This window comes from Numida meleagris, chromosome 20 (assembly GCF_002078875.1).
Source record: "Numida meleagris isolate 19003 breed g44 Domestic line chromosome 20, NumMel1.0, whole genome shotgun sequence".
In the NCBI taxonomy this organism is placed as follows: Eukaryota; Metazoa; Chordata; class Aves; order Galliformes; family Numididae; genus Numida; species Numida meleagris.
In genome coordinates, this window is record NC_034428.1 from 1491004 (window position 1) to 1510904 (window position 19901).

Consider the following 19901-nt stretch of genomic DNA (forward strand, 5'->3'; position numbering starts at 1 on the left):
AAAAGAAAGGAAAGCCCGTCGGGCTGAGGGAGGCGGGCTGCCCTTCTGCGGGACCGCCGGGCCCGGCTGCTCCCCACCGGGCTGCGGGGCCCGGGGGCTGCCCGGCGGCAGCAGGCCCGAGCGGCCCCGGGTGCGCCACAGCTGAGGAGAGCCCTAATGGTGGCCTTGCCGGGAGCCCCTCTGAGGAGACGTGCGAGAGCCGCAGTGCCCCTTCACGCGGCCCCTTCCGTCCTGCGCCTGCTGGGCTGGAAGTCCTGTGTGTGAGGACCGTGCACGGCACGAGACGTGGTCTGCTGTAGCGCAGGTCTACGTGCTGCCTGAGGAGATGGCTACTTATTGCACGTTCCTTAAGATCGCAGCAAGAGTTGGTCGTTTTTGTGGGTCAGAGCAGAATCGGAGCCGCGGGATTAGTTACAGCCCAGCTCTGTGTCCCCGCCAGGGTTCTATGTGGATTTCAGTCTGAAAACTGAGTGAGGAAAAGGGGAGCATATAAAGCACTTTGCATACCATTTAGCTAGTGATAAAATTAATTGCAGATGCGCTGATTGTCATCACTGCTATTGTACAAAATACTGCATTTCAACACAAGCAATTTCTCTGCTACGAGGTTTGCAAGAAAGCTCCTCCACATAGCACAGAGTCAGTGAGGTTTTTTGTTGTTGCTGTCTTGCATTTTAAAAAAGAAAAACCTCACCTGTAAGCAATAAGCGGCTTTGGATTTTGTTTACCAGAAACTTGAAAGCATTGCCCGGTGCCCTGAAATAAGATCTGAGGTCAGGAAAGCTTTATTGCTTTTGTTACTATAAGTGTCTGCCAGGGATCGCTCCGCACTGACCTCGCTTGAATTTTGCTGAAGAACGCCTTACGCTTTTCTCTTACAGATTGCCAAAAAATTCCATGTTGATCTCAGCACTGTGGAAGAGATGAGAGTACTGCTATATAGGCAAAGCTACAGGCACCAGCAGATTAGTTTTCCACTTACCTAAGCTGCATTCCTTGATTATATTCATTTGTAAGGCAGCAGAGTGTAGGGCCACTGCACTTAGCTGTTATGTTATGAACTGACAGACTTCTTACTGTTAGGAGTTGGGTTTTAACCCAGAAGCTGGTTATAATTGTTTGCTTGGTCTTGCATACACTTACTGAGAAGGTAGCATGCCAGATCTTTGGCCAGAGGCCAGCTATGCATACAGATTTAAACTCACTATGAGTTAGAACTGTAGCACCGAGAAGTATGGACCTTCTGCCTGCCCTGTAGTCACATTTGAGACATAGCTACAAAGTTAAAGCTGACCTTCTGTACGATAAGGGTGCTTGGTCTGCAGCCCACGCTACTTTTATCTGAGTTAAAACTAATGTTTTTCTTCCAGCAGCCATAGTAGCTGAGTTTTATGAAGCTTACTGATAGCTTAATACAGGTGACGTTGAAGAGGCTTCCCCTCATACCTCTCCTCTTTTTGAGGAAAGAAAAAAACACATTTTAACAAAAATAAGCGCATGGTTATAAACGTTCATGGTATAGATGAGTAAGAACTTGTGGAGATGGCTGAAGATGAACAGAAATAAGAAACATCAGCTGCTGGATGTGGATTTCCTGGAGTACTTCCCATACAGTGCGTTTGCCATTAACTATGCCAAATCAGGTTTTGGGACGAGGGGTCTCTGATCACTACGTGATGCGCTTAGCTTAATTGTGTGTGGCTTTAGAGGAAGAGAACTCAGCTAAGAACTCTCAGGTAAAGCATGCGTAAATGTAAGTTAGGTTGTTTGCTCCAAGGTGACGTGTTAATCATAACTTGTCATCTCTTAACAGGTGGTTCATTAACCAAGTTGGCTTATTATTCAACTGTGCAGCACAAAGTGGCAAGAGTGAGATCCTTTGATCATTCTGGAAAGGTAAGGACTGCATCCTTAATGAATTGCATGAGACTGACTCATAACAAAGGTAGAACCAGAACTGGAAGTAAGATACTGGGCTTTTCATAGTACAGTAAAAGTCTTATTTGAAAGCTGTCTTGTACTTCTTTCTATACAAAATATTATTTACAACTTACTCAGTTTAAGTATGACCTTCTGTAATGCCTGTTGTTCTGAATTTGTGACATCTACAGTGTTTCTTTTAAATACACATTCTAGTATGTATTGGCACTTCAAGCTGTCCCTAAGTGTTTGTACTGCAGCTCAGAAGAATGTGGTTCCTGTTAATGACCTTTTACCATATTTCACAGGAAAGCAGCCTTTAACATGAGTTTGGCATTACTTTTGCTTTGCAAACTTACTACAGCTCAGGGTACAAGTTGATGTGATTATACCTACATCATACGTGTTCTATTCACTAAAATGCTACTTGCAAGGCTGCAGAGTTGTATGGCCTGTATCTGGGCAATCTCCATTTGAAGTTTCTTGCTTTCACCATGACAGTGCTTAGATTGCTACAGTTATTGTTTGAAATAGTTATTTTCTAGACAGGTTAGTACCATACTTCTGAAAAAAAGCATGTAAGCTATTGTTTCACACGTTTTGATTTCGTGCATGGAAGAATATTTACTATACATTCTTAATTGTTTTCTTTTAAAGGACATAGAAAATGAACCTTTGTATGAAATATCAGTTCAGGAGGAGATTACAGCTCGACTTCACTTCATCAAGTTTGAGAACAATTATATCGAAACTTGTCTAGATTTCATCAAAGACCATCTTGTCAATACAGAGACTAAAGTCATCAAAGCTACAGGTGGTGGTGCCTATAAATTTAAAGATCTTATTGAGAAGAAGTTGGGATTGAAGTAAGTGAATCTGTTTAAAGTGTGTTAAGAGTCGCTGAAGTGATACTTCACTGTGTTTTAGTGGGCTAACTTTCTGCTTTGCCATTCTATCCTTTAAAGCCCCCTGCGTAGCACAGCAGAGGCTGCAGGACACATGTGTGCATCGTGGTCAGGTCAGGCTGAGCCGTTTAGTCAGTGAGCAGGAGCTGCAGGATACTGGGTCAGACTGGCACAGCAGAGATCTGCTAGGAGAGCCAACTGAGTAACACAGGCTTCAGGAGAAAGGCAGTACAAGGAAGAAGTGTGTTAATGTCACAGCTTTTCTAGGAAGGATTTGTTTGCAACAGCTGTTTTTTTTTTTTAACTTAAATTACTCTGTATTATGATGATTTTTTTTTTTTATTATTCTTCACGTCCCAGCTGGCAGCATTTTGGTGGTGCCATGCTAGTTACCAGTGGCACGCTTCAGACATGCTGTTGAACTTTCAGTCATCCAACTACACAAAACCTCCAGCTGTATAGAAAGTACAATATTTGAACTATAGCAAGCAGGTAATAAATTTGTTACAAACAAGTTTAATTGGGAGTCTTTGATCAGCTACTGTGATGAGTTGTATTTTTTTTTTTAATTATGAGTCATTACTTAAAATCAAAGGATGAACTCTTCAAGAAGAAGGCTGTGTTATTAAAAGCCAAAATATTGCTGGCAAGCTTTTTTTCTTTAATTCTGTATGTACCAAATGTCTGTAGCTACCTGGGTTCTCAAATCACAGTTACAAAACCTTCTACTATTTTTGATTCTGTGCGTTCCCAGCAGGTAAATAATTGATACAATATAGTAATTTACTGCACAGATCCTGCCTGTACTTCATGCAGAAGCATGGCCTTGCAGGAAACTGAAGGGTAGTCTCCTGAATTTACAGCAACGTAAGTTCACCATCCAAACCTGTTTATCAAAAGCCATATGCTAAAAAAGCCGCTGTTAGTATAGATAATTGTATCATTCACTTACACCAATATAGAACATTATCTGATGCTACTGGAATAGAACTTCAGAGCACCACTCACGCAGGATATTTCTCAGTTTCTAAGCTACTCTCTTCATCTCCTCCTATGCTGCTTTTTCAAATAACTTTCTTTTTCTGATGGGTGGAATTCTGCTAACGTATTGAAGCATACTTCATTGGTCCCCAGGCAGCCTTTCTTTCCTGAGAAACATAAAGCATTCTGTATTAATTCAGATTTTTAATTGTGTTTTGCTTATGTGTTTTTAATAAAGGTTTTTGATATTTCATTTAAGAAATTTAGTGTCTACCAGTAATGCTATATTAGATACAGAAGTTTGCAGAAGTAACTTTTGGCTAACTACAACATTCACCCTATCTAAATTATCTTATTCCTAGCTTCATTGCTCATTGATTCACTGTTGTGAATCCCATTATTCTTGTGAAGTGTCTGCGTGTGTTTGGTGATCCCAGCTGTCATCGTGGTCTGTCATAAATGAGTGGAAATGATTAGGTGGATTTTTTTTCTTAAGAAAGCATTGGAAAAGCAATAGAGTATTATGGCATGTTAGAAAATAGTTTTGTTACGTTAATTGCCAGATGAGTATCCTGACCTGCTTTATTGCCCGAGCACATGTATAGTTGTGCTGGCACTAGAGCACTGGAGCGGCAGAGGAGACACGCAGACACTGAGGCACAATTAATGTAAGATGGAAGTGGCTGTGTAACTACAGTCTCACTTTGGACTGTGTGTTCTGGCACTGAAGTTGAATGGCAGAACGTGTGCAAATCTGGGTTTCGTGGTGTTAAACATCTGGACTTTTGCTGTACGTAAAGACCTGTAAAGTCTTGAAAACTAATGTTCTAAAAGAGTGCTTGCTTATTGGTAAGGCTGTGAAATTTATAAGTTTTGGTTTGTTTTTTTTTTTCCCCATTTCAGAGTAGATAAAGAAGATGTAATGACCTGCCTAATTAAAGGATGTAACTTTCTGCTGAGGAACATACCCCATGAGGTGTTCGCGTACCAGAAAGATTCAGATACAGAGTTCCGATTTCAGACAAATCACCCAAATATTTTCCCATACTTACTGGTGAATATTGGCTCTGGGGTTTCAATTGTGAAGGTGAGTGCTTGCTAAAATGTGTCGGGTTTTTTTGTTTGGTTGGTTTGGTTTTGTTTTTTTGTAGAATTGATAAAGATGAGCCGAAACAGTTTACTATTTTAGATTTGTAGCTGTTTCTTCTTGGGTAATACACAACTTAGAATGAAAATCACATTTTTTTTTCTTTTAGTTGCAATTTCTTACAGAGTTAGGAATGCTTTTCCATTCCCTACTGTAGTTAATCTTTTAAAATCAGATTTAATTTGGTTTTTAGAGAAGCTGCTGTATGAACTGAAAGGACAAAGGCTGTCAGATGAGAATGATTGCTTGCATCTTGCTTATGGAATTAAATTTAATATCCATATTTAGGATTCTTACCCAATAATTAAATACAAAGATTTCAAGTACTACTGTTGGGGTTGGCTGTGAAACATGTACCTCTGGAAAACCTTTTGCCTGATATTTCTGCAGTGAAGTTCTTCTGCCTGCACCAATTCCACTTCTCAAGAAGTCCATATTTTACTGTGTATTTAGAGTTATAGTAGGTCTTTCTAGATAAATGTGCTCTGTTTTGTTGACAGGTAGAATCAGAAGACAAATTTGAATGGATAGGAGGGAGCTCAATCGGAGGTGGAACCTTCTGGGGTCTTGGAGCACTACTCACTAAAACAAAGGTATCAAAACCTCAATTTTAAGGAGTGCGTGATTATACAAAATGCTAAGAGAAAGCTTGAAATAGTGCAATGCCAAACTCTTTAAATAGGGAGAAATAATGAATCAGTGTGGTATTTGCATGGGAAATTAGAAGCCCGATATCAGCACACTAGAAGATGTGGGGAAAAAAGTGTCTCTCTTGCAGAGCATTCTTTTATTTGAAGAACTGCTGTCTTTGTACAGAAGGAGAAGGGGCAGTTTTGCAGTGCTCAGGACAATTTTAATGACCTCCGTGAGGAGCGTGTGGTCCTAGACTGTTAGATAAAGGCTGAATGCTTGGTTTATGTTCATACTTCTAATGCTTCTGAAGCATAAAGGGAAGCTTTACATGCAAAAGGATACAAGTAGATTGCAGGGACAAAAGTGATTAATTGCTCCCCAGTGGCAAAGTAGTGATCCTATTTGAGACAAGGAGTTGGTCAGCAAAGACAAGTAATGGATAGAATGCAGAGAACTGTCTGCTCAAAGTAGGCTGTTAATTTTCTGCACTTCTTTTCTCTAAGAAAGGCCTATCTCCTATCTGCAGCAGTATCCGCAGAAGCAAAACAGAGTGCCTAACTATTGCCAAGTGTGTGAGAATAGGGAAGAGGAATTGTACTCTGTTATACTTCTCACTTTCAGGGATTCAGCACTTAAATCTCAGGTTGGTGATCTGCCAGAATAAGGCCTGATCTAGTACTGCTCTGCCTAACTCAGCTCTTAAATCATGCTGGTTTTTCCTGTCTCAGGGATGCATGTGACTTAAATAGGAGTCACAAAATGTCACCAGCGTAGGAAAAGCTAGAGTTACATATCCACCAGATAAGAAAATGTCAAAGGGAGGACCCATACTCAAAATATTTTGTTTGATGCATTTCAGAAAGAAATCTTGGCACATGACAGTGTCTGCTCTTAATTTTTTTTTTTTAAAGACTCTGTAGTAGTGGGAATTAACATTAGCAAATTTATATTATAAGCTATTGGGATAATGCAGATTTTTTGAAAGCTTAATTTCAGGGACGTGAATGCATTTCTGCATCTGTAAAGGCAGATGTAGTCTTCATTTTTTAAACTTACATTTTTGTATGCCTCAAGAAGACTTAATTCTATTTGCTGTTGCTGACTTCGTTCCAAGAGAAGAGATATGCAAAAGTTCTGTTTCCTATGCACTAATCTGGAGGAGACTAAGGGTGCTAGACCAGGATAACTTTTTGGTAACTTGCTTGCTGAAATATTATAAATCCTTTTGGTGGTGTTGGATAAAGTTGTTTTTCCACCTTGTTTTAATTCTTATTCACTGGGGTTGCATGTAGGAAAGAACTTGGCAAACTTTGGTTTACTTAATGCTGTACTAGTTCTGGATGACGTAATTTTGCCAGAGAGCTTTCAGTTCTCCAGAATACTGCAGGGTAGACAACGTGATTCATCTTGCACTCAACCTCTAGTTTCCAGGGAACCTTCAACAAAATATTTGCAGACAGCAGTCACAGAATGGCTGAGGTTGGCCCTCCGGTCCAGCCCCTCTGCAGATCATTTGAGCGGATAGTTGTGCGTTTCATCATTAAAGGCTCTCCACTTAAGATCAGTGATAAGATGTGGACTCTAGATAGAAGTGATGCATCTTTTACTGATAGGGTTGGTTCCAAGCCAAAGCCCATATTTTTTCTGTCAATAAGAATTCTTCGGAACTCCTGCTGTGTGGGCAGGGTTCTCTAGCTGTCCTGAATACCTGGAGTAACTCTGCTTCTCATCCTCAGAAATTTGATGAATTGCTGCAACTCGCTTCCAAGGGACAGCACACAAACGTAGACATGCTGGTGAAAGATGTGTATGGAGGTGCCTGCCAGACCCTGGGGCTGAGTGGAAACCTGATAGCTAGCAGCTTCGGGAAATCTACTACAGCAGATAAAGGTATTAGTATAGAAAAATGTACTGAAGATTTGCTGTACAAATAATATCTTTGGATTTTCAGTTTGGGATTCTGTAAGTCTAGGCAAAAACAAACAAAAAAACTGTCTTAAATTAGCTCAGTGTTAATTCGTGCATATGGGAAATATAACTGACTCTGTTTGTCCAGGGTTTCTTCCTAGAGAGAAGAAATTGAGTTCATGCCATTTGCTCTTGGCCTTTCAAGCAGGTTTCTCTCAGGCAATATTTCCACAGAGGCTTAGTGTTTTCTTTCTCAGTATCTTCAAGTTGGCTCTTTTTCCCCCAGCTGTAGGTTTTCTGCTTTAAAGAAGGAAAAAAAGAAAAAAACAGTCCCTTTGAGCATTCTTCAGCTGTGCTAATTTGGCTCACTGTTTCTTTCCTTTAAGAGTTTTCCAAAGAAGATATGGCAAAAAGTTTACTGCACATGATCAGCAACGACATTGGTCAACTTGCCTGCCTCTATGCCAAGCTCCATAACTTAGATAAAATATATTTTGGAGGATTCTTTATTCGAGGTCACCCTGTTACCATGCGCACAATAACCTTCAGTATCAACTTCTTCTCAAAGGTAATGAAAACAGAATTTTTCCTCATCGCAAGTTCATGTGCCTAGGTATCTTTTTCTAGGTGACTGGGAAACTTTTGTTAAGTGGAGTCGCACATTCAGTAAGGCCTGCTGTTAGGTAGGTAAGGCAGGGCCTTGTCGTGGGAGGGCTGAAATAAATGTGGATTTCCTGGGCGTTCTGTCTGGCCCCTCTCTCTATTTATTTATGTTTGTTTGTTGTTGGTCAGCCTGTCCTGTAGCTGCCAAGGAATGAGTTCTGACTATTTTTTTAGATAGCTACCATTGTTATTCAATTCCTCTTGCTGACTTCATCTATTTCTTTTCACCCCCAGGCTATGCAATGTTGGATTGCTCTGCTGAGATAGTTAGTGACTAGTATCAGTAGGTTGGGTTGTTATTTTTTTTTTAATTTATTTTTAAAAAGAAGCAAGCTGTAATTCTTTGCAGCTTTTGAAGCTGTGGCAAACACTAAAGATATTTCAGGGGAAAAATGGTCTAGTCCAAAAGCACACTTGCTGCTCCTTATGGGTGGATTAGTTCCTCCACCATGGCAATGCACATTGCAGTATTATAGAATGGATGACACTGTTCTTGTTTTTTTTTTTTTTCCTCTCATCTCAGTGCTTCAGGCAAGAGACTCCTCTATAATGCTTGTATTTCCCCTTGTTTCAACCTTGCAGTCTTTCTGTAAGAACTTGGTTGAGTTTCAAGAAAATGACAGCTTTAGATTCTTGTAAGCACAGTTTTATCAGTGATTGAGTCTATTCAAAATCTCACTGTGAATTATGTATGTATTTCCTCACTACAGCTAAGCCCAGTGTTAACTTTTCTTACGTAACCTGCTGTAGACAGAGCTTACTTTGCTTCAGAGGGGGCAGCGTCTCACCCTAAGAAAACTAAGGGTGTTAGGTGGAGGGATCATCCTGTTCTCCCTGGCATTCTTGTTAACATTTAAACTTAATTAAATTCATGGGGAAAGTGCTTGCCTGCGGTAATACCCAGGGTGACTGTATGTTGTTGCATGTTCAACATGAAATAAAGAGAATAAACAATGGCTTGGATGCGGTGGATGCGCGGTGGCACGCGTTTATGTTGATGACCTGGAAATCAGATCTTACATTTTCAGCCTGTTCAAGCAAGAGGAGTTGAGTACTCATGGAATAATGCAGTGGTCTTTTCTAGCGAAGCACTGGTTTCCCTCTGCTTCTGTGGTTGTGCAGGCTTAGAATACGCAACACTTCTGCATGTATTTTTTTTTCCAGCTGTCTTAGAATTGTGGGATGATGTATGTAAGCAGTTCCTCCTGAAGCTGCCTTTCAGAAACACCATTTTCGGTGCACCATTAAAATTACTGAATGTGTTAGAATGTAGTACGAATGAATATTATCATCTTCTAGTTGTTTCTATTAAATTTAAGTGTAAATCTAGTGACAAAGAAGTACATGTTAGCCATCAGGGACCATCCAATTGCAATGTTTCATATTGTGGCAGGGAGAGGTTCAGGCATTGTTCCTGAGACATGAAGGCTACCTGGGAGCCATTGGGGCATTTTTAAAAGGAGCTGAACAAGACAGTAAGTACAGCATTGCTATGTTCTGTATATGCTGTGTTCTGAAATGTCAGTGTAATGTCCAAGTTTCTCTTAAGAGGCTGCATGTAAGTTGTTGCCTAGATAAACACATTTGGCACTAATAAACACAGATGCTGGGCTTTGCTTTTATATACTCTGGCAAGGACATGATAATTTCTCACTGTTTTCCTGCTTGCCTCTGAGAATCCAGCAGGATTTGGCTCTTCTCTTTTCTGCGTTTCTGCAAAGAGCAGTCGTACCTCTAAATCAAAGCAGGGAAGTTGAGTTTCTGAGAACTTTCTTCCTCTTAAAGAGGCCGGCTTCTGAAATCAGTTAATGTACTGAAGAAGAACAGCATCTCAAAACTGTGCTCATTACAGAGTGAAAAGCCTCGTAAATATTTATAAAGGATGAGACACTTCTTTCCAGCATTCTTTAGGTACAGGATGCTTTGTTTGAATTCTGCCATTTGTATTTTCTTGTTTTTTCTTTTCTTGTACTACATGCCATTCAGTACATTCGTCACAGTGGAACAAATAGCAGGTTGTTAATGGTACTTTGTTTTAGTAAATACCAGATATATCTCAGAACAGTGGATGTGGAAGCCATTTCATATCCACTCCATAGATATGAGCAAGGAGCCAGCTACCTAGAAGTTGAAGACGTTATTTCTGTTAGACATGCTGTGTACGTCTGAACTTCATTAAACTCAAAGGAAAAAAATCTAGAAGTAACTTTAGTGCTCATATGAAACTTACATTGTGCTCGCTCTGAGAGTTTTGCAGTCTATTTTGGTAATGATGGATTTAGATTTAGACATTAAAAAAAAAATCTGTGATAACAGAAGCTTTAGCCATCTATAGTGCTTTGAAGACATCCTGCTCTTTATAGCCCTTAATGATTAAAAAAAAGTGGTTAAGAAAAAAATGGGTTTTGAATTTTAATTGTCTTGTGTCTCATTCAGTTTAATTTGAAGCTCTTTCAAGTCAGATCATTCAGCAAGTGGTTAATACATACCTGTTGGGACTTAGAGGAAAAATGTATTTATTTTTAAAGACAAAGAAAAATGGCTTTTGCTGTGGAGCAGCTTCTCTATGGAGGTGCTGACTCTAGACTCATTCATGAGAGTGCTTTCAGTTTTATTTTCAGATTATGTGTCTCTCTCTTTCTCTTTTCTAGATCCGAATCAGTATAGCTGGGGAGAGAATTATGCTGGGAGTTCTGGTCTTATGAGCACATCGCCTGATGTTTACCCCATGCAGAGGACCCGGAGTGGTACAGTATGTGGTTGCCTTTCCTAGAACTAAGTGTTGGCACTCAGTGATTTGAACCTAGGTGGTTATTGTAAAGCTAGTTGCTTCTTGCCCCTGGGACTGTGCTACTTAGCAGAAGTGGCTAACATGGTGTCTTGTGTCACGTGATGGTTTGACATGATATTCCATAAAAGATTGTGGCTGCTACTTCGTCTTGCTCTGCATCACTAAAGGAGGGAGACAGCCTTCTGCTGCTGCCCTTTGAAGTAGCTTGGCTTTGCTACGGTTGAAATACTGCACTTCGGAATTTTGAATCTGATAGATTCAACAGAATGTCTTGTTAATGGCTGCATATGCTAACATGCAGTTGTCTGCAAATCTGAGTTGTCTGAGAGTGGGCTTCTGTAGGCCTTGTGCTTGTTTAATTTCTAGTGAATCAATTTCTGAATAGGTTCTAATAAATCTCTTTCATTTTTCACCCAGTTTGACATGTTTGAAATGGATAGGTTGGAGAGACCGCTGGTTAACCTGCCACTGCTGAAGGACCCATCCACCTATATTCCAGACACTGTTGACCTCACAGATGATGCCATGGCCAGAAAATACTGGCTTACTTGTTTTGAGGAGGCACTGGATGGGGTAAATATCAGAGGAGTTGTACCTAAAATGATTCAGATATTTAGCAAATCTTCACATGGACCAACGTGTTTAATGAACAAAATACACCTGTATGTCAAACCTATTGCAAATAAGTACCTCTTCCCCTGTCTCTTAGAAAATATAAATCAGAAACTTCACAAGTATGTGCTGAGTTCTGGGGCTGAGAAAAAGCCAGGAGAACACATTGACCTGACCTTACTGTCATAAAGAAAAAAAGAAAGAACATAGTGTTGATGTGGACTGCTTCATCGTCTGTTCCCTTTTCTTATTCTTTGTTTTTTACCCTTCTCCAAAGGGCTGAAACTTGTGCCTCACCTCTGAAAGCACAGTGTTCAAAAGAAAAACAAAAAGTAGCAATAACAAGAAAACAACTTTAAATGTTTAGGAAGGAAGGAGGTGTTTAAGTGACTCTTCGGTGGTTGGATTAATGGAAAGCTGGAGCATACTGGGTGGGAGGGACGAGCGAGCGTGCAGGAAGTGAAAAATATAACAGATGGAGGGGCTGCTCTTCAGCCTGAGCTTCAGGTCAGTTAGACAAAAGAACTCAGGTGGTAACTCCAGTGCCTCATTCCTCTACCAGGTGGCAAAGCGTGCTGCAGCCAGTCAGCCAGATTCTGCTGATGCACCTGAGAGAGCTGAAAAGTTCCGACGGAAGTACTGGAACAAGCTCCAGACGCTCAGACAGCAGCCTTTGTAAGTGCCTTTGTTTCCCTGCTTTCGTAACCTGGCTGCCTCTGCTGAGCGGAGCAAATTAAAAGCCAACTATAAATGAACTGAAAGCTAAATAAAACCTTTTGTTCTTAAGCAGAGCAAGCTGAAAGCTAAGTAAGCTGAAGGCAGTAGCAAATATCGGGTCCTCTGAACAAAACGTTGGGATCCTTCATATTAGAATTTAACTGAAAGATTCCATCTACCTCAGCAGAAAAATGACGAATGGTCTAGAAGTTACTAAAAACGGGATCTGGCATCTTTGCTCCGAACATTTTCCCTCTCTGTATTTAAATAATCCATTTAATAGATTTACCACTTAGTGGCAGTATTTAGCACGTGTGGCATGTGAAGACTTCTAACTGAAGTGCTTGTCTTACGTGCTGTAACTTTCTGGAATTCACTCTATTAATGGAGGAAATGGGAGAAAATAACTCTTTTTTTTTTTTTTTCTGTTTGAAGTAGTTGATCTGTTTTCCCTTCTCCTTTTTAAAGTGCATATGGTACCTTAACAGTTAGAAGTCTTTTGGATACAAGGGAACACTGTTTAAACGAGTTCAATTTTCCGGATCCTTATTCGAAGGTAAGCTGTTCTGGCTTTACAGGGCGGACTGTGTGTGTTCAAGACACTGTTTCCATAGTCTAATACTTTGTATAAGCAATGGCTTACAGGGAGGGATTAGTAACTGACTACTTTGCAACAGTTTTAACTGGTTGGTTGTTGCTGTTCTGAGGAGAAAGTTACTGATTGCTTTTTTTTTTCCTTTTTTGTAATTCAGACAAGATAGTGCCAACAAAAGATCTTGATGTAAAGATGGCACTCAGTACCATTTTTTTTTTAAAAGAACTATGTAATATTTGAGCTCATTGGAGATAAAAGTGGAAAAAAAATTCAAGAGGACATGTAGGATGATGAACCTTTTGATGCAAAAATTAAAACCCGCACTTTCCCCTCTTTTGTAGAACTGCTAGTGGTAAGCCTTCTCGTGCAGATTGCCTGGTTTTGATGTTGCAACAACTTAAGTCTCTTTTTTTTTGTGCCCATTCCCCAGTCTGCCCACAATCTATCATACCTCTCATCTATTAAGAACAGTGATTCTTAGGCTACAGAACACATGCTATCACTAATAAAGCTTTTGATTAGAATCCCAGGAAACTTTTTTCTTGTTGGTACTAAGCATGCTGATAACAGTAACTTGTTGGTCCATTAGAGGCCATGAACGTAGAGGAGAGTGCTTGAACGCGGTCTTGGGACTGAGACAACCAGTGATGGGTAAGAATTTTTTGTCTGTAAATGCGATGTTTCATGTCTTTCTTACAGGTAAAGCAGAAAGAAAATGGCATAGCCTTAAAACGTTTTCAAAGCGTAATCGAATCTTTGGATTCATTAGGCTGGGAGGAGAGGCAGTTTGCTCTGGTGAAAGGACTTCTTGCGGGGAATGTCTTTGACTGGGGAGCAAAAGCAGTCTCAGAGTAGGTGTTAAATATTTTAAAAGCACCCTTTTAAGATATAGAATATCCAACTGTTTTTTGGTTTTTTTTCTTTTCAGAAATAAGTAAATAAAGTGCACCACTCTAATTGTAGTTTGTATTTCACCTTAATCACGTGTTGGTTGTTACTTGCAAGCATTATTGTGGTGCAGTGAAGTTGACGTTTCCACCCTTAAAATCTGGCAGACGTGTCACTGCTGTGAGTGTTTGAATTAAATGACAGAGCACTTCACATTGGAGACGGGCTGCTTTGCTTGTAGCACTGTTACTAGCTCTGCTATTGAGTATGTGTTATATTTAAGCTGATACTATGTTCCTATAGTAGAATATCTGCTCCCTCTGTAATCCACAGTTGCCCTGATATCAAACTACATATTCAGTGGGCTGTAAGTTAGGTTGAGTGGTCTTTTAAAATAACTAAATCCTAGTTATTTTTGATCAGCATACATTTCTATTGCCATTCTGAGATCTTTTTTTCCTTATATCCTGTCAGCAGCCATGAATTCATGTAAGGATGTAAATGCCATCAGTTTTGAAATATCTTTGTTTTTACAAACCTAGGTTTTCAACCTCTTTCTCTGGGGTTGGTAATATCGAGCAGGGGAGGTGGGCTCTGTTTTGCAGCTAACACTCAGCGCTTCCTTTCCCTTTCTGCATCTTTGAGTAGTTTTCTCCTCTTGAGTAAATAACAAAAAGATGCAAGTCAATTCAAAACGAGTTGATTCGAGGCTGCTTGGACTTGTTACTTCTAACACTGCCCGCACCCTCAGAAACTTGAACTGACACCAGTAATAGCAATTAGTCCAGTTGCCACTTGTGTAAGTGGAGCTCTCCCTCTCTTTGAGGAAGAAGCTAAGAGTTAAATGTCACTTGGTACTAGACTGCAGGCACTTTATCCTTGATGAGACTTGACTGGCAAGCACTGCCCACATGGAGTAATATTTTAACTGGCAGCTTCGAATCTGGCCTCATTATGTATATCCTCATCACCACCTAAGTTTGAGGCTGCTTTGCTATTGGCTGTATGTATAGCAATAGCTTTTAAAACCTGTATCTAGTTAATTTCTTTTTTTTTCCTGCCTACACACAGATACAACTTAAAATGTTGCAGACCCATCTCCAGATTAAACTTTGCAAAGCATTGTTTTATAGCTATGATATTTTAGGCCATTACTACTTGTATGGTCATCTGCAGATCCAAAGGATTATTTTCCTTTTTTTGCCCATTGAGTAGTGCCTGCAAACACTTGTATATTGCTGCAGCTTTTTTCTTTTAGCGTAAGCACTCTCTAATTTAATATTCATATGAGCTTTTTGTTTTTAACATAAGAAGGGTGGATCTATTTCTCAACCATGGGACCTATCCATACTCCCAATTATCATCATTGCAATAAAATTCCCGACCGCCTGCTATACAAGTGTTCAAATTACATGAGATGAAGTTGCTTAACTGCGTACCCTTTATTTCTCTTCTGATACAGTGTTCTGGAATGTGAGCCACAATTTGGATTTGAAGAAGCCAAGTCAAAACTGCAAGGTATAGGGGGGAGATCTGTAGCATTGGTTAGATCTGAATGTTGCATTAATATGAGAGTAAAGGAGAGTGTGATGGTATTTAATGTGACAGGTCTGCTGGTGACAAGGACTCATTAGTACCCACTAGTGTTATCTGAAATACAGCTTACAGTGCAGTGTTGCTTTTTGTGTTCCAAAGGAAGGGGAACCCAAAAACCTCTCTCTTGTATGGAAGTCCCAGCTGTGCCAGTACTCAGAATATCCCGAATAGCCTGTGCTGGTTCCTGTAATGGTTCCAAGCCTGTCCTAGCAATAGTGTCCCGAGGTACAGCAGCACCATCCATCCTAGGATAAGCCATTATGAGAGGTAGCTCATCTGACTCTATTGCTTTATCTGGAAAATTCCATTCCAAGACCACTGTAATTGAACTGTTCTGATAATTAAGAGCTCAGGAATTCCTTAACATTCAAAATCTGAGCTCAAATGTTTCATATCTTTAAAGACACACCTCCTGCTTTGCATAATGTACAGATGTACTGTTTGCCTAAAAGTAATGCTAATACAATTTTGTCTGTGACACAGAACGTCCTTGGTTAGAAGATTCCTACAGTCAGTGGCTAGAGCGACTGAAGGTATGATTCCAGAATCGTCACTAACCACTGAGTAATTTAATACATTACTCATGAAGCAACCTTATTAAGCTTGTTTCTAACAGATTTCACATAGCCCTGTTCAGTTAACTCAAATTCTGTTAATGCAGTACCAGTAATTCAGCAATCTTACCATACAGAAATAAAAGAATTTGACACTTTATCACTTACCAAGCTTCCTGCTTTCTTGAGGAACTGCAGCATGTGGAATCCAGCTGCTTTCAGAGCTCTTCCAACATAACCACCATGTCCCTCCTTTATCAGGGCACTTATTTCTATTTAACTAGACCTGTAATTTTGAAAAATTGAATCCAAGTGTAATGTTTGGATTGTTCTTTCATCTGAGTAGCCAGGCTAAAAATGACAATAACTTAGGAGTTTTCTGAAAGTAATTAATTAACAACGTGTGTTGCTGTTTGTTTCTTTTTTTCTCTGTGGGATGCCTACTACTGTTTAATCAAGTTTGGAAATGATGGACAAAACTTGGTACGAGTGGACTGCTACAAATCATGACATGTTACATCTTAAAACAAAAGTGTCAGTCATTCCTTTATGACACTGCTAATTAAGGAACTTAAAGCAGTGTCCTAACAAGTTGTTCCTAAAAATTACACATTCTTCACTGTAGAAATTATTCTGCTGGTATGAACTGGAGTGAACTGCGTTTCATAACATCAGATTTAGGACAAATTAAAGGTTAATGGAGAATAGGAAATGTCTTTATTTTAGGATGTCACTGCCCCCAGCAGACTATCCTGCCCTTTCCTGGCAGAAGGGAATCCTGTTCACCCTACAGCATACTAGCTTAAAACAGCCACAAAGGTAGGTTTACCCTAATGACCAACGTGTTCACATAGGCAGCTATCCATGCTGCTGTTCGTATTCTAGAGGATGGTATTCTGCAGCTGCACAGCGTAACAAAACGTGACTCACAGCCTAGCCTCCCAGCAGCAGAACAACAGGCCTAACCACCCCTCTGAAGGAAGCTCCTGTTCACAGCTGCTGGAGTCAGACTTGTCTTTAATTGGCCACTGCAGGTTTAATTAATAGAGTTTGAAAAAGTGCTCTCAAGTGAAGTAGCTATAAACAGTTTTAAATAATTGCGCAAAGTCAATGTTAGAGAAACTGATTTACCTTAAAATAAGGGTAGGTAAAGTTTTGATGAGCTATGCTGCTACTAGATAAACAAATGCAGGGGTATAAAATCTTGGGTCTTAAAATCAGTGTTATAATACAAACTATTTAGTGAAACGAATTGTGAACTCGATCCTGAATGCATTGGTTTTCTCTTGCAGGAGGGTCCCCCTCATAAATGTGCCTTAATTTTCGCAGATAACAGTGGAATAGACATAATTCTAGGCGTCTTTCCTTTTGTTAGAGAGCTTCTTTCTAGAGGAACAGAGGTAAGTGGCTTTTCGTTGTACAGTCAGTATATAACAGAGCTTTTGTAACTGGTGAAAGGTTTGTTAAATACCTGCTAGCAGTGCACTTCTGAGACTGGCTCTTAGCACCTAAATTGGGAATGATCCCATTTAAGGCAATTAGCTTGTCCCTAAATTCCTGGAAGTCTGAGGTCTAACTTTAAGTATACTGCAAAGTGGAGGGGGGGGGTTATGTCAGAGCTAAGCTTTCTATTCAAGGATCTGTAATGTGAAAACACCTGAAGTAGCTGGCCAGTTGGAGGGGAAAATAAGGACGGGGCCTCCAGGCTTTCTCTTCTCTTGATTCTTCTCTTATTATAAGCCAGACAAAGGCAATCTTCAAACAAACAGGCAGCTCTACCACCATATATGGACTGTGTTAATCAGTGAACTATTTTGACATCTTTGCCTCAGGTTATATTGGCTTGTAACTCTGGCCCTGCCCTCAATGATGTCACCTACAGCGAATCCCTGATTGTTGCTGAACGGATAGCAGCAATGGATCCAGTTATTCAGTAAGCATCTAACCAGTCTTCGTTATGTATCTTAAAAAACACAGAAGGAAGAAGCAAGTTCCTCACTACATATGTAGCTCCTTATTTGTGTTTATTACTGTGTGAAATCTGCAACTAGAAGTAAGGGAGAGAGGATGATTTCCACAATTACGGTGGAAAAATTTAGAAAGCAGTTCTTAATTATATTAAATAGTAAATGTATCAGTTTCTTGTTAGTATCATCCCTGACAAGGACTCAAGCTACTAAAATGTTGTATTTTATTTGTTAAAATAGAGGGAAACATACGTCATTTCCAGCCTGTTTCCTGTAGAGGATAGGTAGCTGGCTGGGTAACCTGCTGCTCACAGAAACGTGTTCCTGGGTGAATTCCTAGCAGGAGAGGAAGGCTTTACAAAGAATACTTAGATATTCTTTCTGGCTCATTACCATATTTGCATGACCTTCTCAACAGAACAGTGTAACTCCTTATTTGTTCCTGTTTTTAATTAAAGATCTGCACTGAGAGAAGAGAAGCTGCTGTTGGTCCAGACGGGTTCAAGTTCTCCATGTCTAGATCTAAGGTATAGTGCCAAATTTGTCACTTGTCGTCTGATGAAGGATGACCTGAGACTTCATATGTGTTCTGAAGAATCTCGGCCACCCTTCACAAAAATCACTGAGTTGCTCAGTCTGGTTTACAGACTTGTAATATTGATGAAGCCTTACTAGTTGCTCTACAGCTTATTTATCACTTTGGTGTTCAGCAATTACACACTGTCAGTAATCCACTTGACTGTAAGAAGCATTTCATGTTGTTAACTATTTCTAATTACGTTTCTCTATTGCACACAGAACTTAACCTGTGTTTTCTCAGAAATTCCAATTCTGCACACATTTAATGAAGCTTTTAAAACTATATCTTGATCCCATTTATTTTGATTAAGGTGTTCTTGTTTATTGGCATCAGTAATTCCATACCCTGCCACATTTTCTATAAATGACAAACTTAGAACACGGTGCTTCTCCAGCTGTAGCATGTACAAGGACGACTATTTCTAAGCCATACCTCTCATTTCAGCCGCCTGGATAAAGGTCTGGCTGTGCTGGTCAGAGAACGGAAGACAGACTTGGTTATCATTGAAGGCATGGGTCGTGCCATCCACACCAACTACTACGCGGCTTTGAAGTGTGAGAGCCTCAAGCTTGCTGTTATCAAAAACTCCTGGCTTGCTGATCGCCTTGGAGGGAAAATATTCAGTGTCATTTTCAAGTATGAAGTGCCATGTAAATGATACAGATCTGGCCTACTGGGTGAACAGGAGCAGCGGAATGGACTTGCACTAGTTTTACTTTAACTGTAAAGAATGTATTTTTATTACAACAGGGAAAAGAGGTCACAGGATATTCCATATTTATATTGTGCTTTTGTGACTTAAAAAGCAACAATATGATTCACTCTATAGTATACACACTCAAATATATATATGTATATCACTCATTGTTTATTTTGGTAAGTGTTTATTTTAATGATGCAGTATTTGTGATGAAAAGACTTTATTTTTTTGTTCTGTGAGACATTCATATAGAAATATATTTAAATGTCAACGAAACCTTTTTTTATACATCTCTGCCTACTCTGCCAGCGATGACATGGCACATACCAAATAGTTTTTAAAGTGCTAAGTGAATCTGACATTGTATTTTTCCATGTCAGCTTTTAAACTTACCCAAACTGTTTCATGCTCTTTGCAGTTAATTTGGTTGAAGGACTGATCCGCCTCCTAATCTAATGAACTTTGTTTCAGCTGTATTTAAAACAGAACTGTCACAAGGTGAGAGCACATAGTAGGTAACTGATCAGCACTACCAGCAGTTAACGAACTCCTAACTCCTGCTTCCACTGTTACTAACAATCGGGGGAGGGGCGGGCAGGCAAGCTGCAGCCATACTGAATTACATAGCAGTAATCAGAAGTTTAAGTCTACATTACATTCAAAGTGAACAACCAGCTCTATCCCTGTCACAGACATGTTAGTTTCTGTTGCCTTCAGTTATTTAATGCTGGAACAGATAGGAAT

At 39.8% G+C, this 19901-nt stretch overlaps 1 protein-coding gene across 3 annotated transcripts in view; it reads left to right on the top strand.

Annotated features, from left to right (window-relative positions):
* PANK4 (pantothenate kinase 4) overlaps positions 1-19326 on the top strand; it is a 19895-nt gene extending 569 nt beyond the window's left edge. For 2 of the 3 annotated variants that reach the window (XM_021417575.1, XM_021417577.1), the window contains exons 2-19: positions 1814-1896; positions 2578-2786; positions 4710-4893; positions 5454-5546; positions 7323-7476; positions 7881-8062; positions 9551-9632; positions 10809-10909; positions 11366-11521; positions 12123-12235; positions 12746-12833; positions 13572-13723; positions 15223-15278; positions 15840-15889; positions 17203-17310; positions 17743-17843; positions 18336-18404; positions 18902-19326. In XM_021417575.1, coding sequence (XP_021273250.1) covers positions 1814-1896; positions 2578-2786; positions 4710-4893; positions 5454-5546; positions 7323-7476; positions 7881-8062; positions 9551-9632; positions 10809-10909; positions 11366-11521; positions 12123-12235; positions 12746-12833; positions 13572-13723; positions 15223-15278; positions 15840-15889; positions 17203-17310; positions 17743-17843; positions 18336-18404; positions 18902-19115 — 2195 coding nt within the window. In that variant the 3' untranslated portion in view covers positions 19116-19326. Of the gene's footprint in view, positions 1-314; positions 1614-1813; positions 1897-2577; positions 2787-4709; positions 4894-5453; positions 5547-7322; positions 7477-7880; positions 8063-9550; positions 9633-10808; positions 10910-11365; positions 11522-12122; positions 12236-12745; positions 12834-13571; positions 13724-15222; positions 15279-15839; positions 15890-17202; positions 17311-17742; positions 17844-18335; positions 18405-18901 lie in introns of those variants that run through there. The other variant, XM_021417578.1, reaches the window with a different exon arrangement.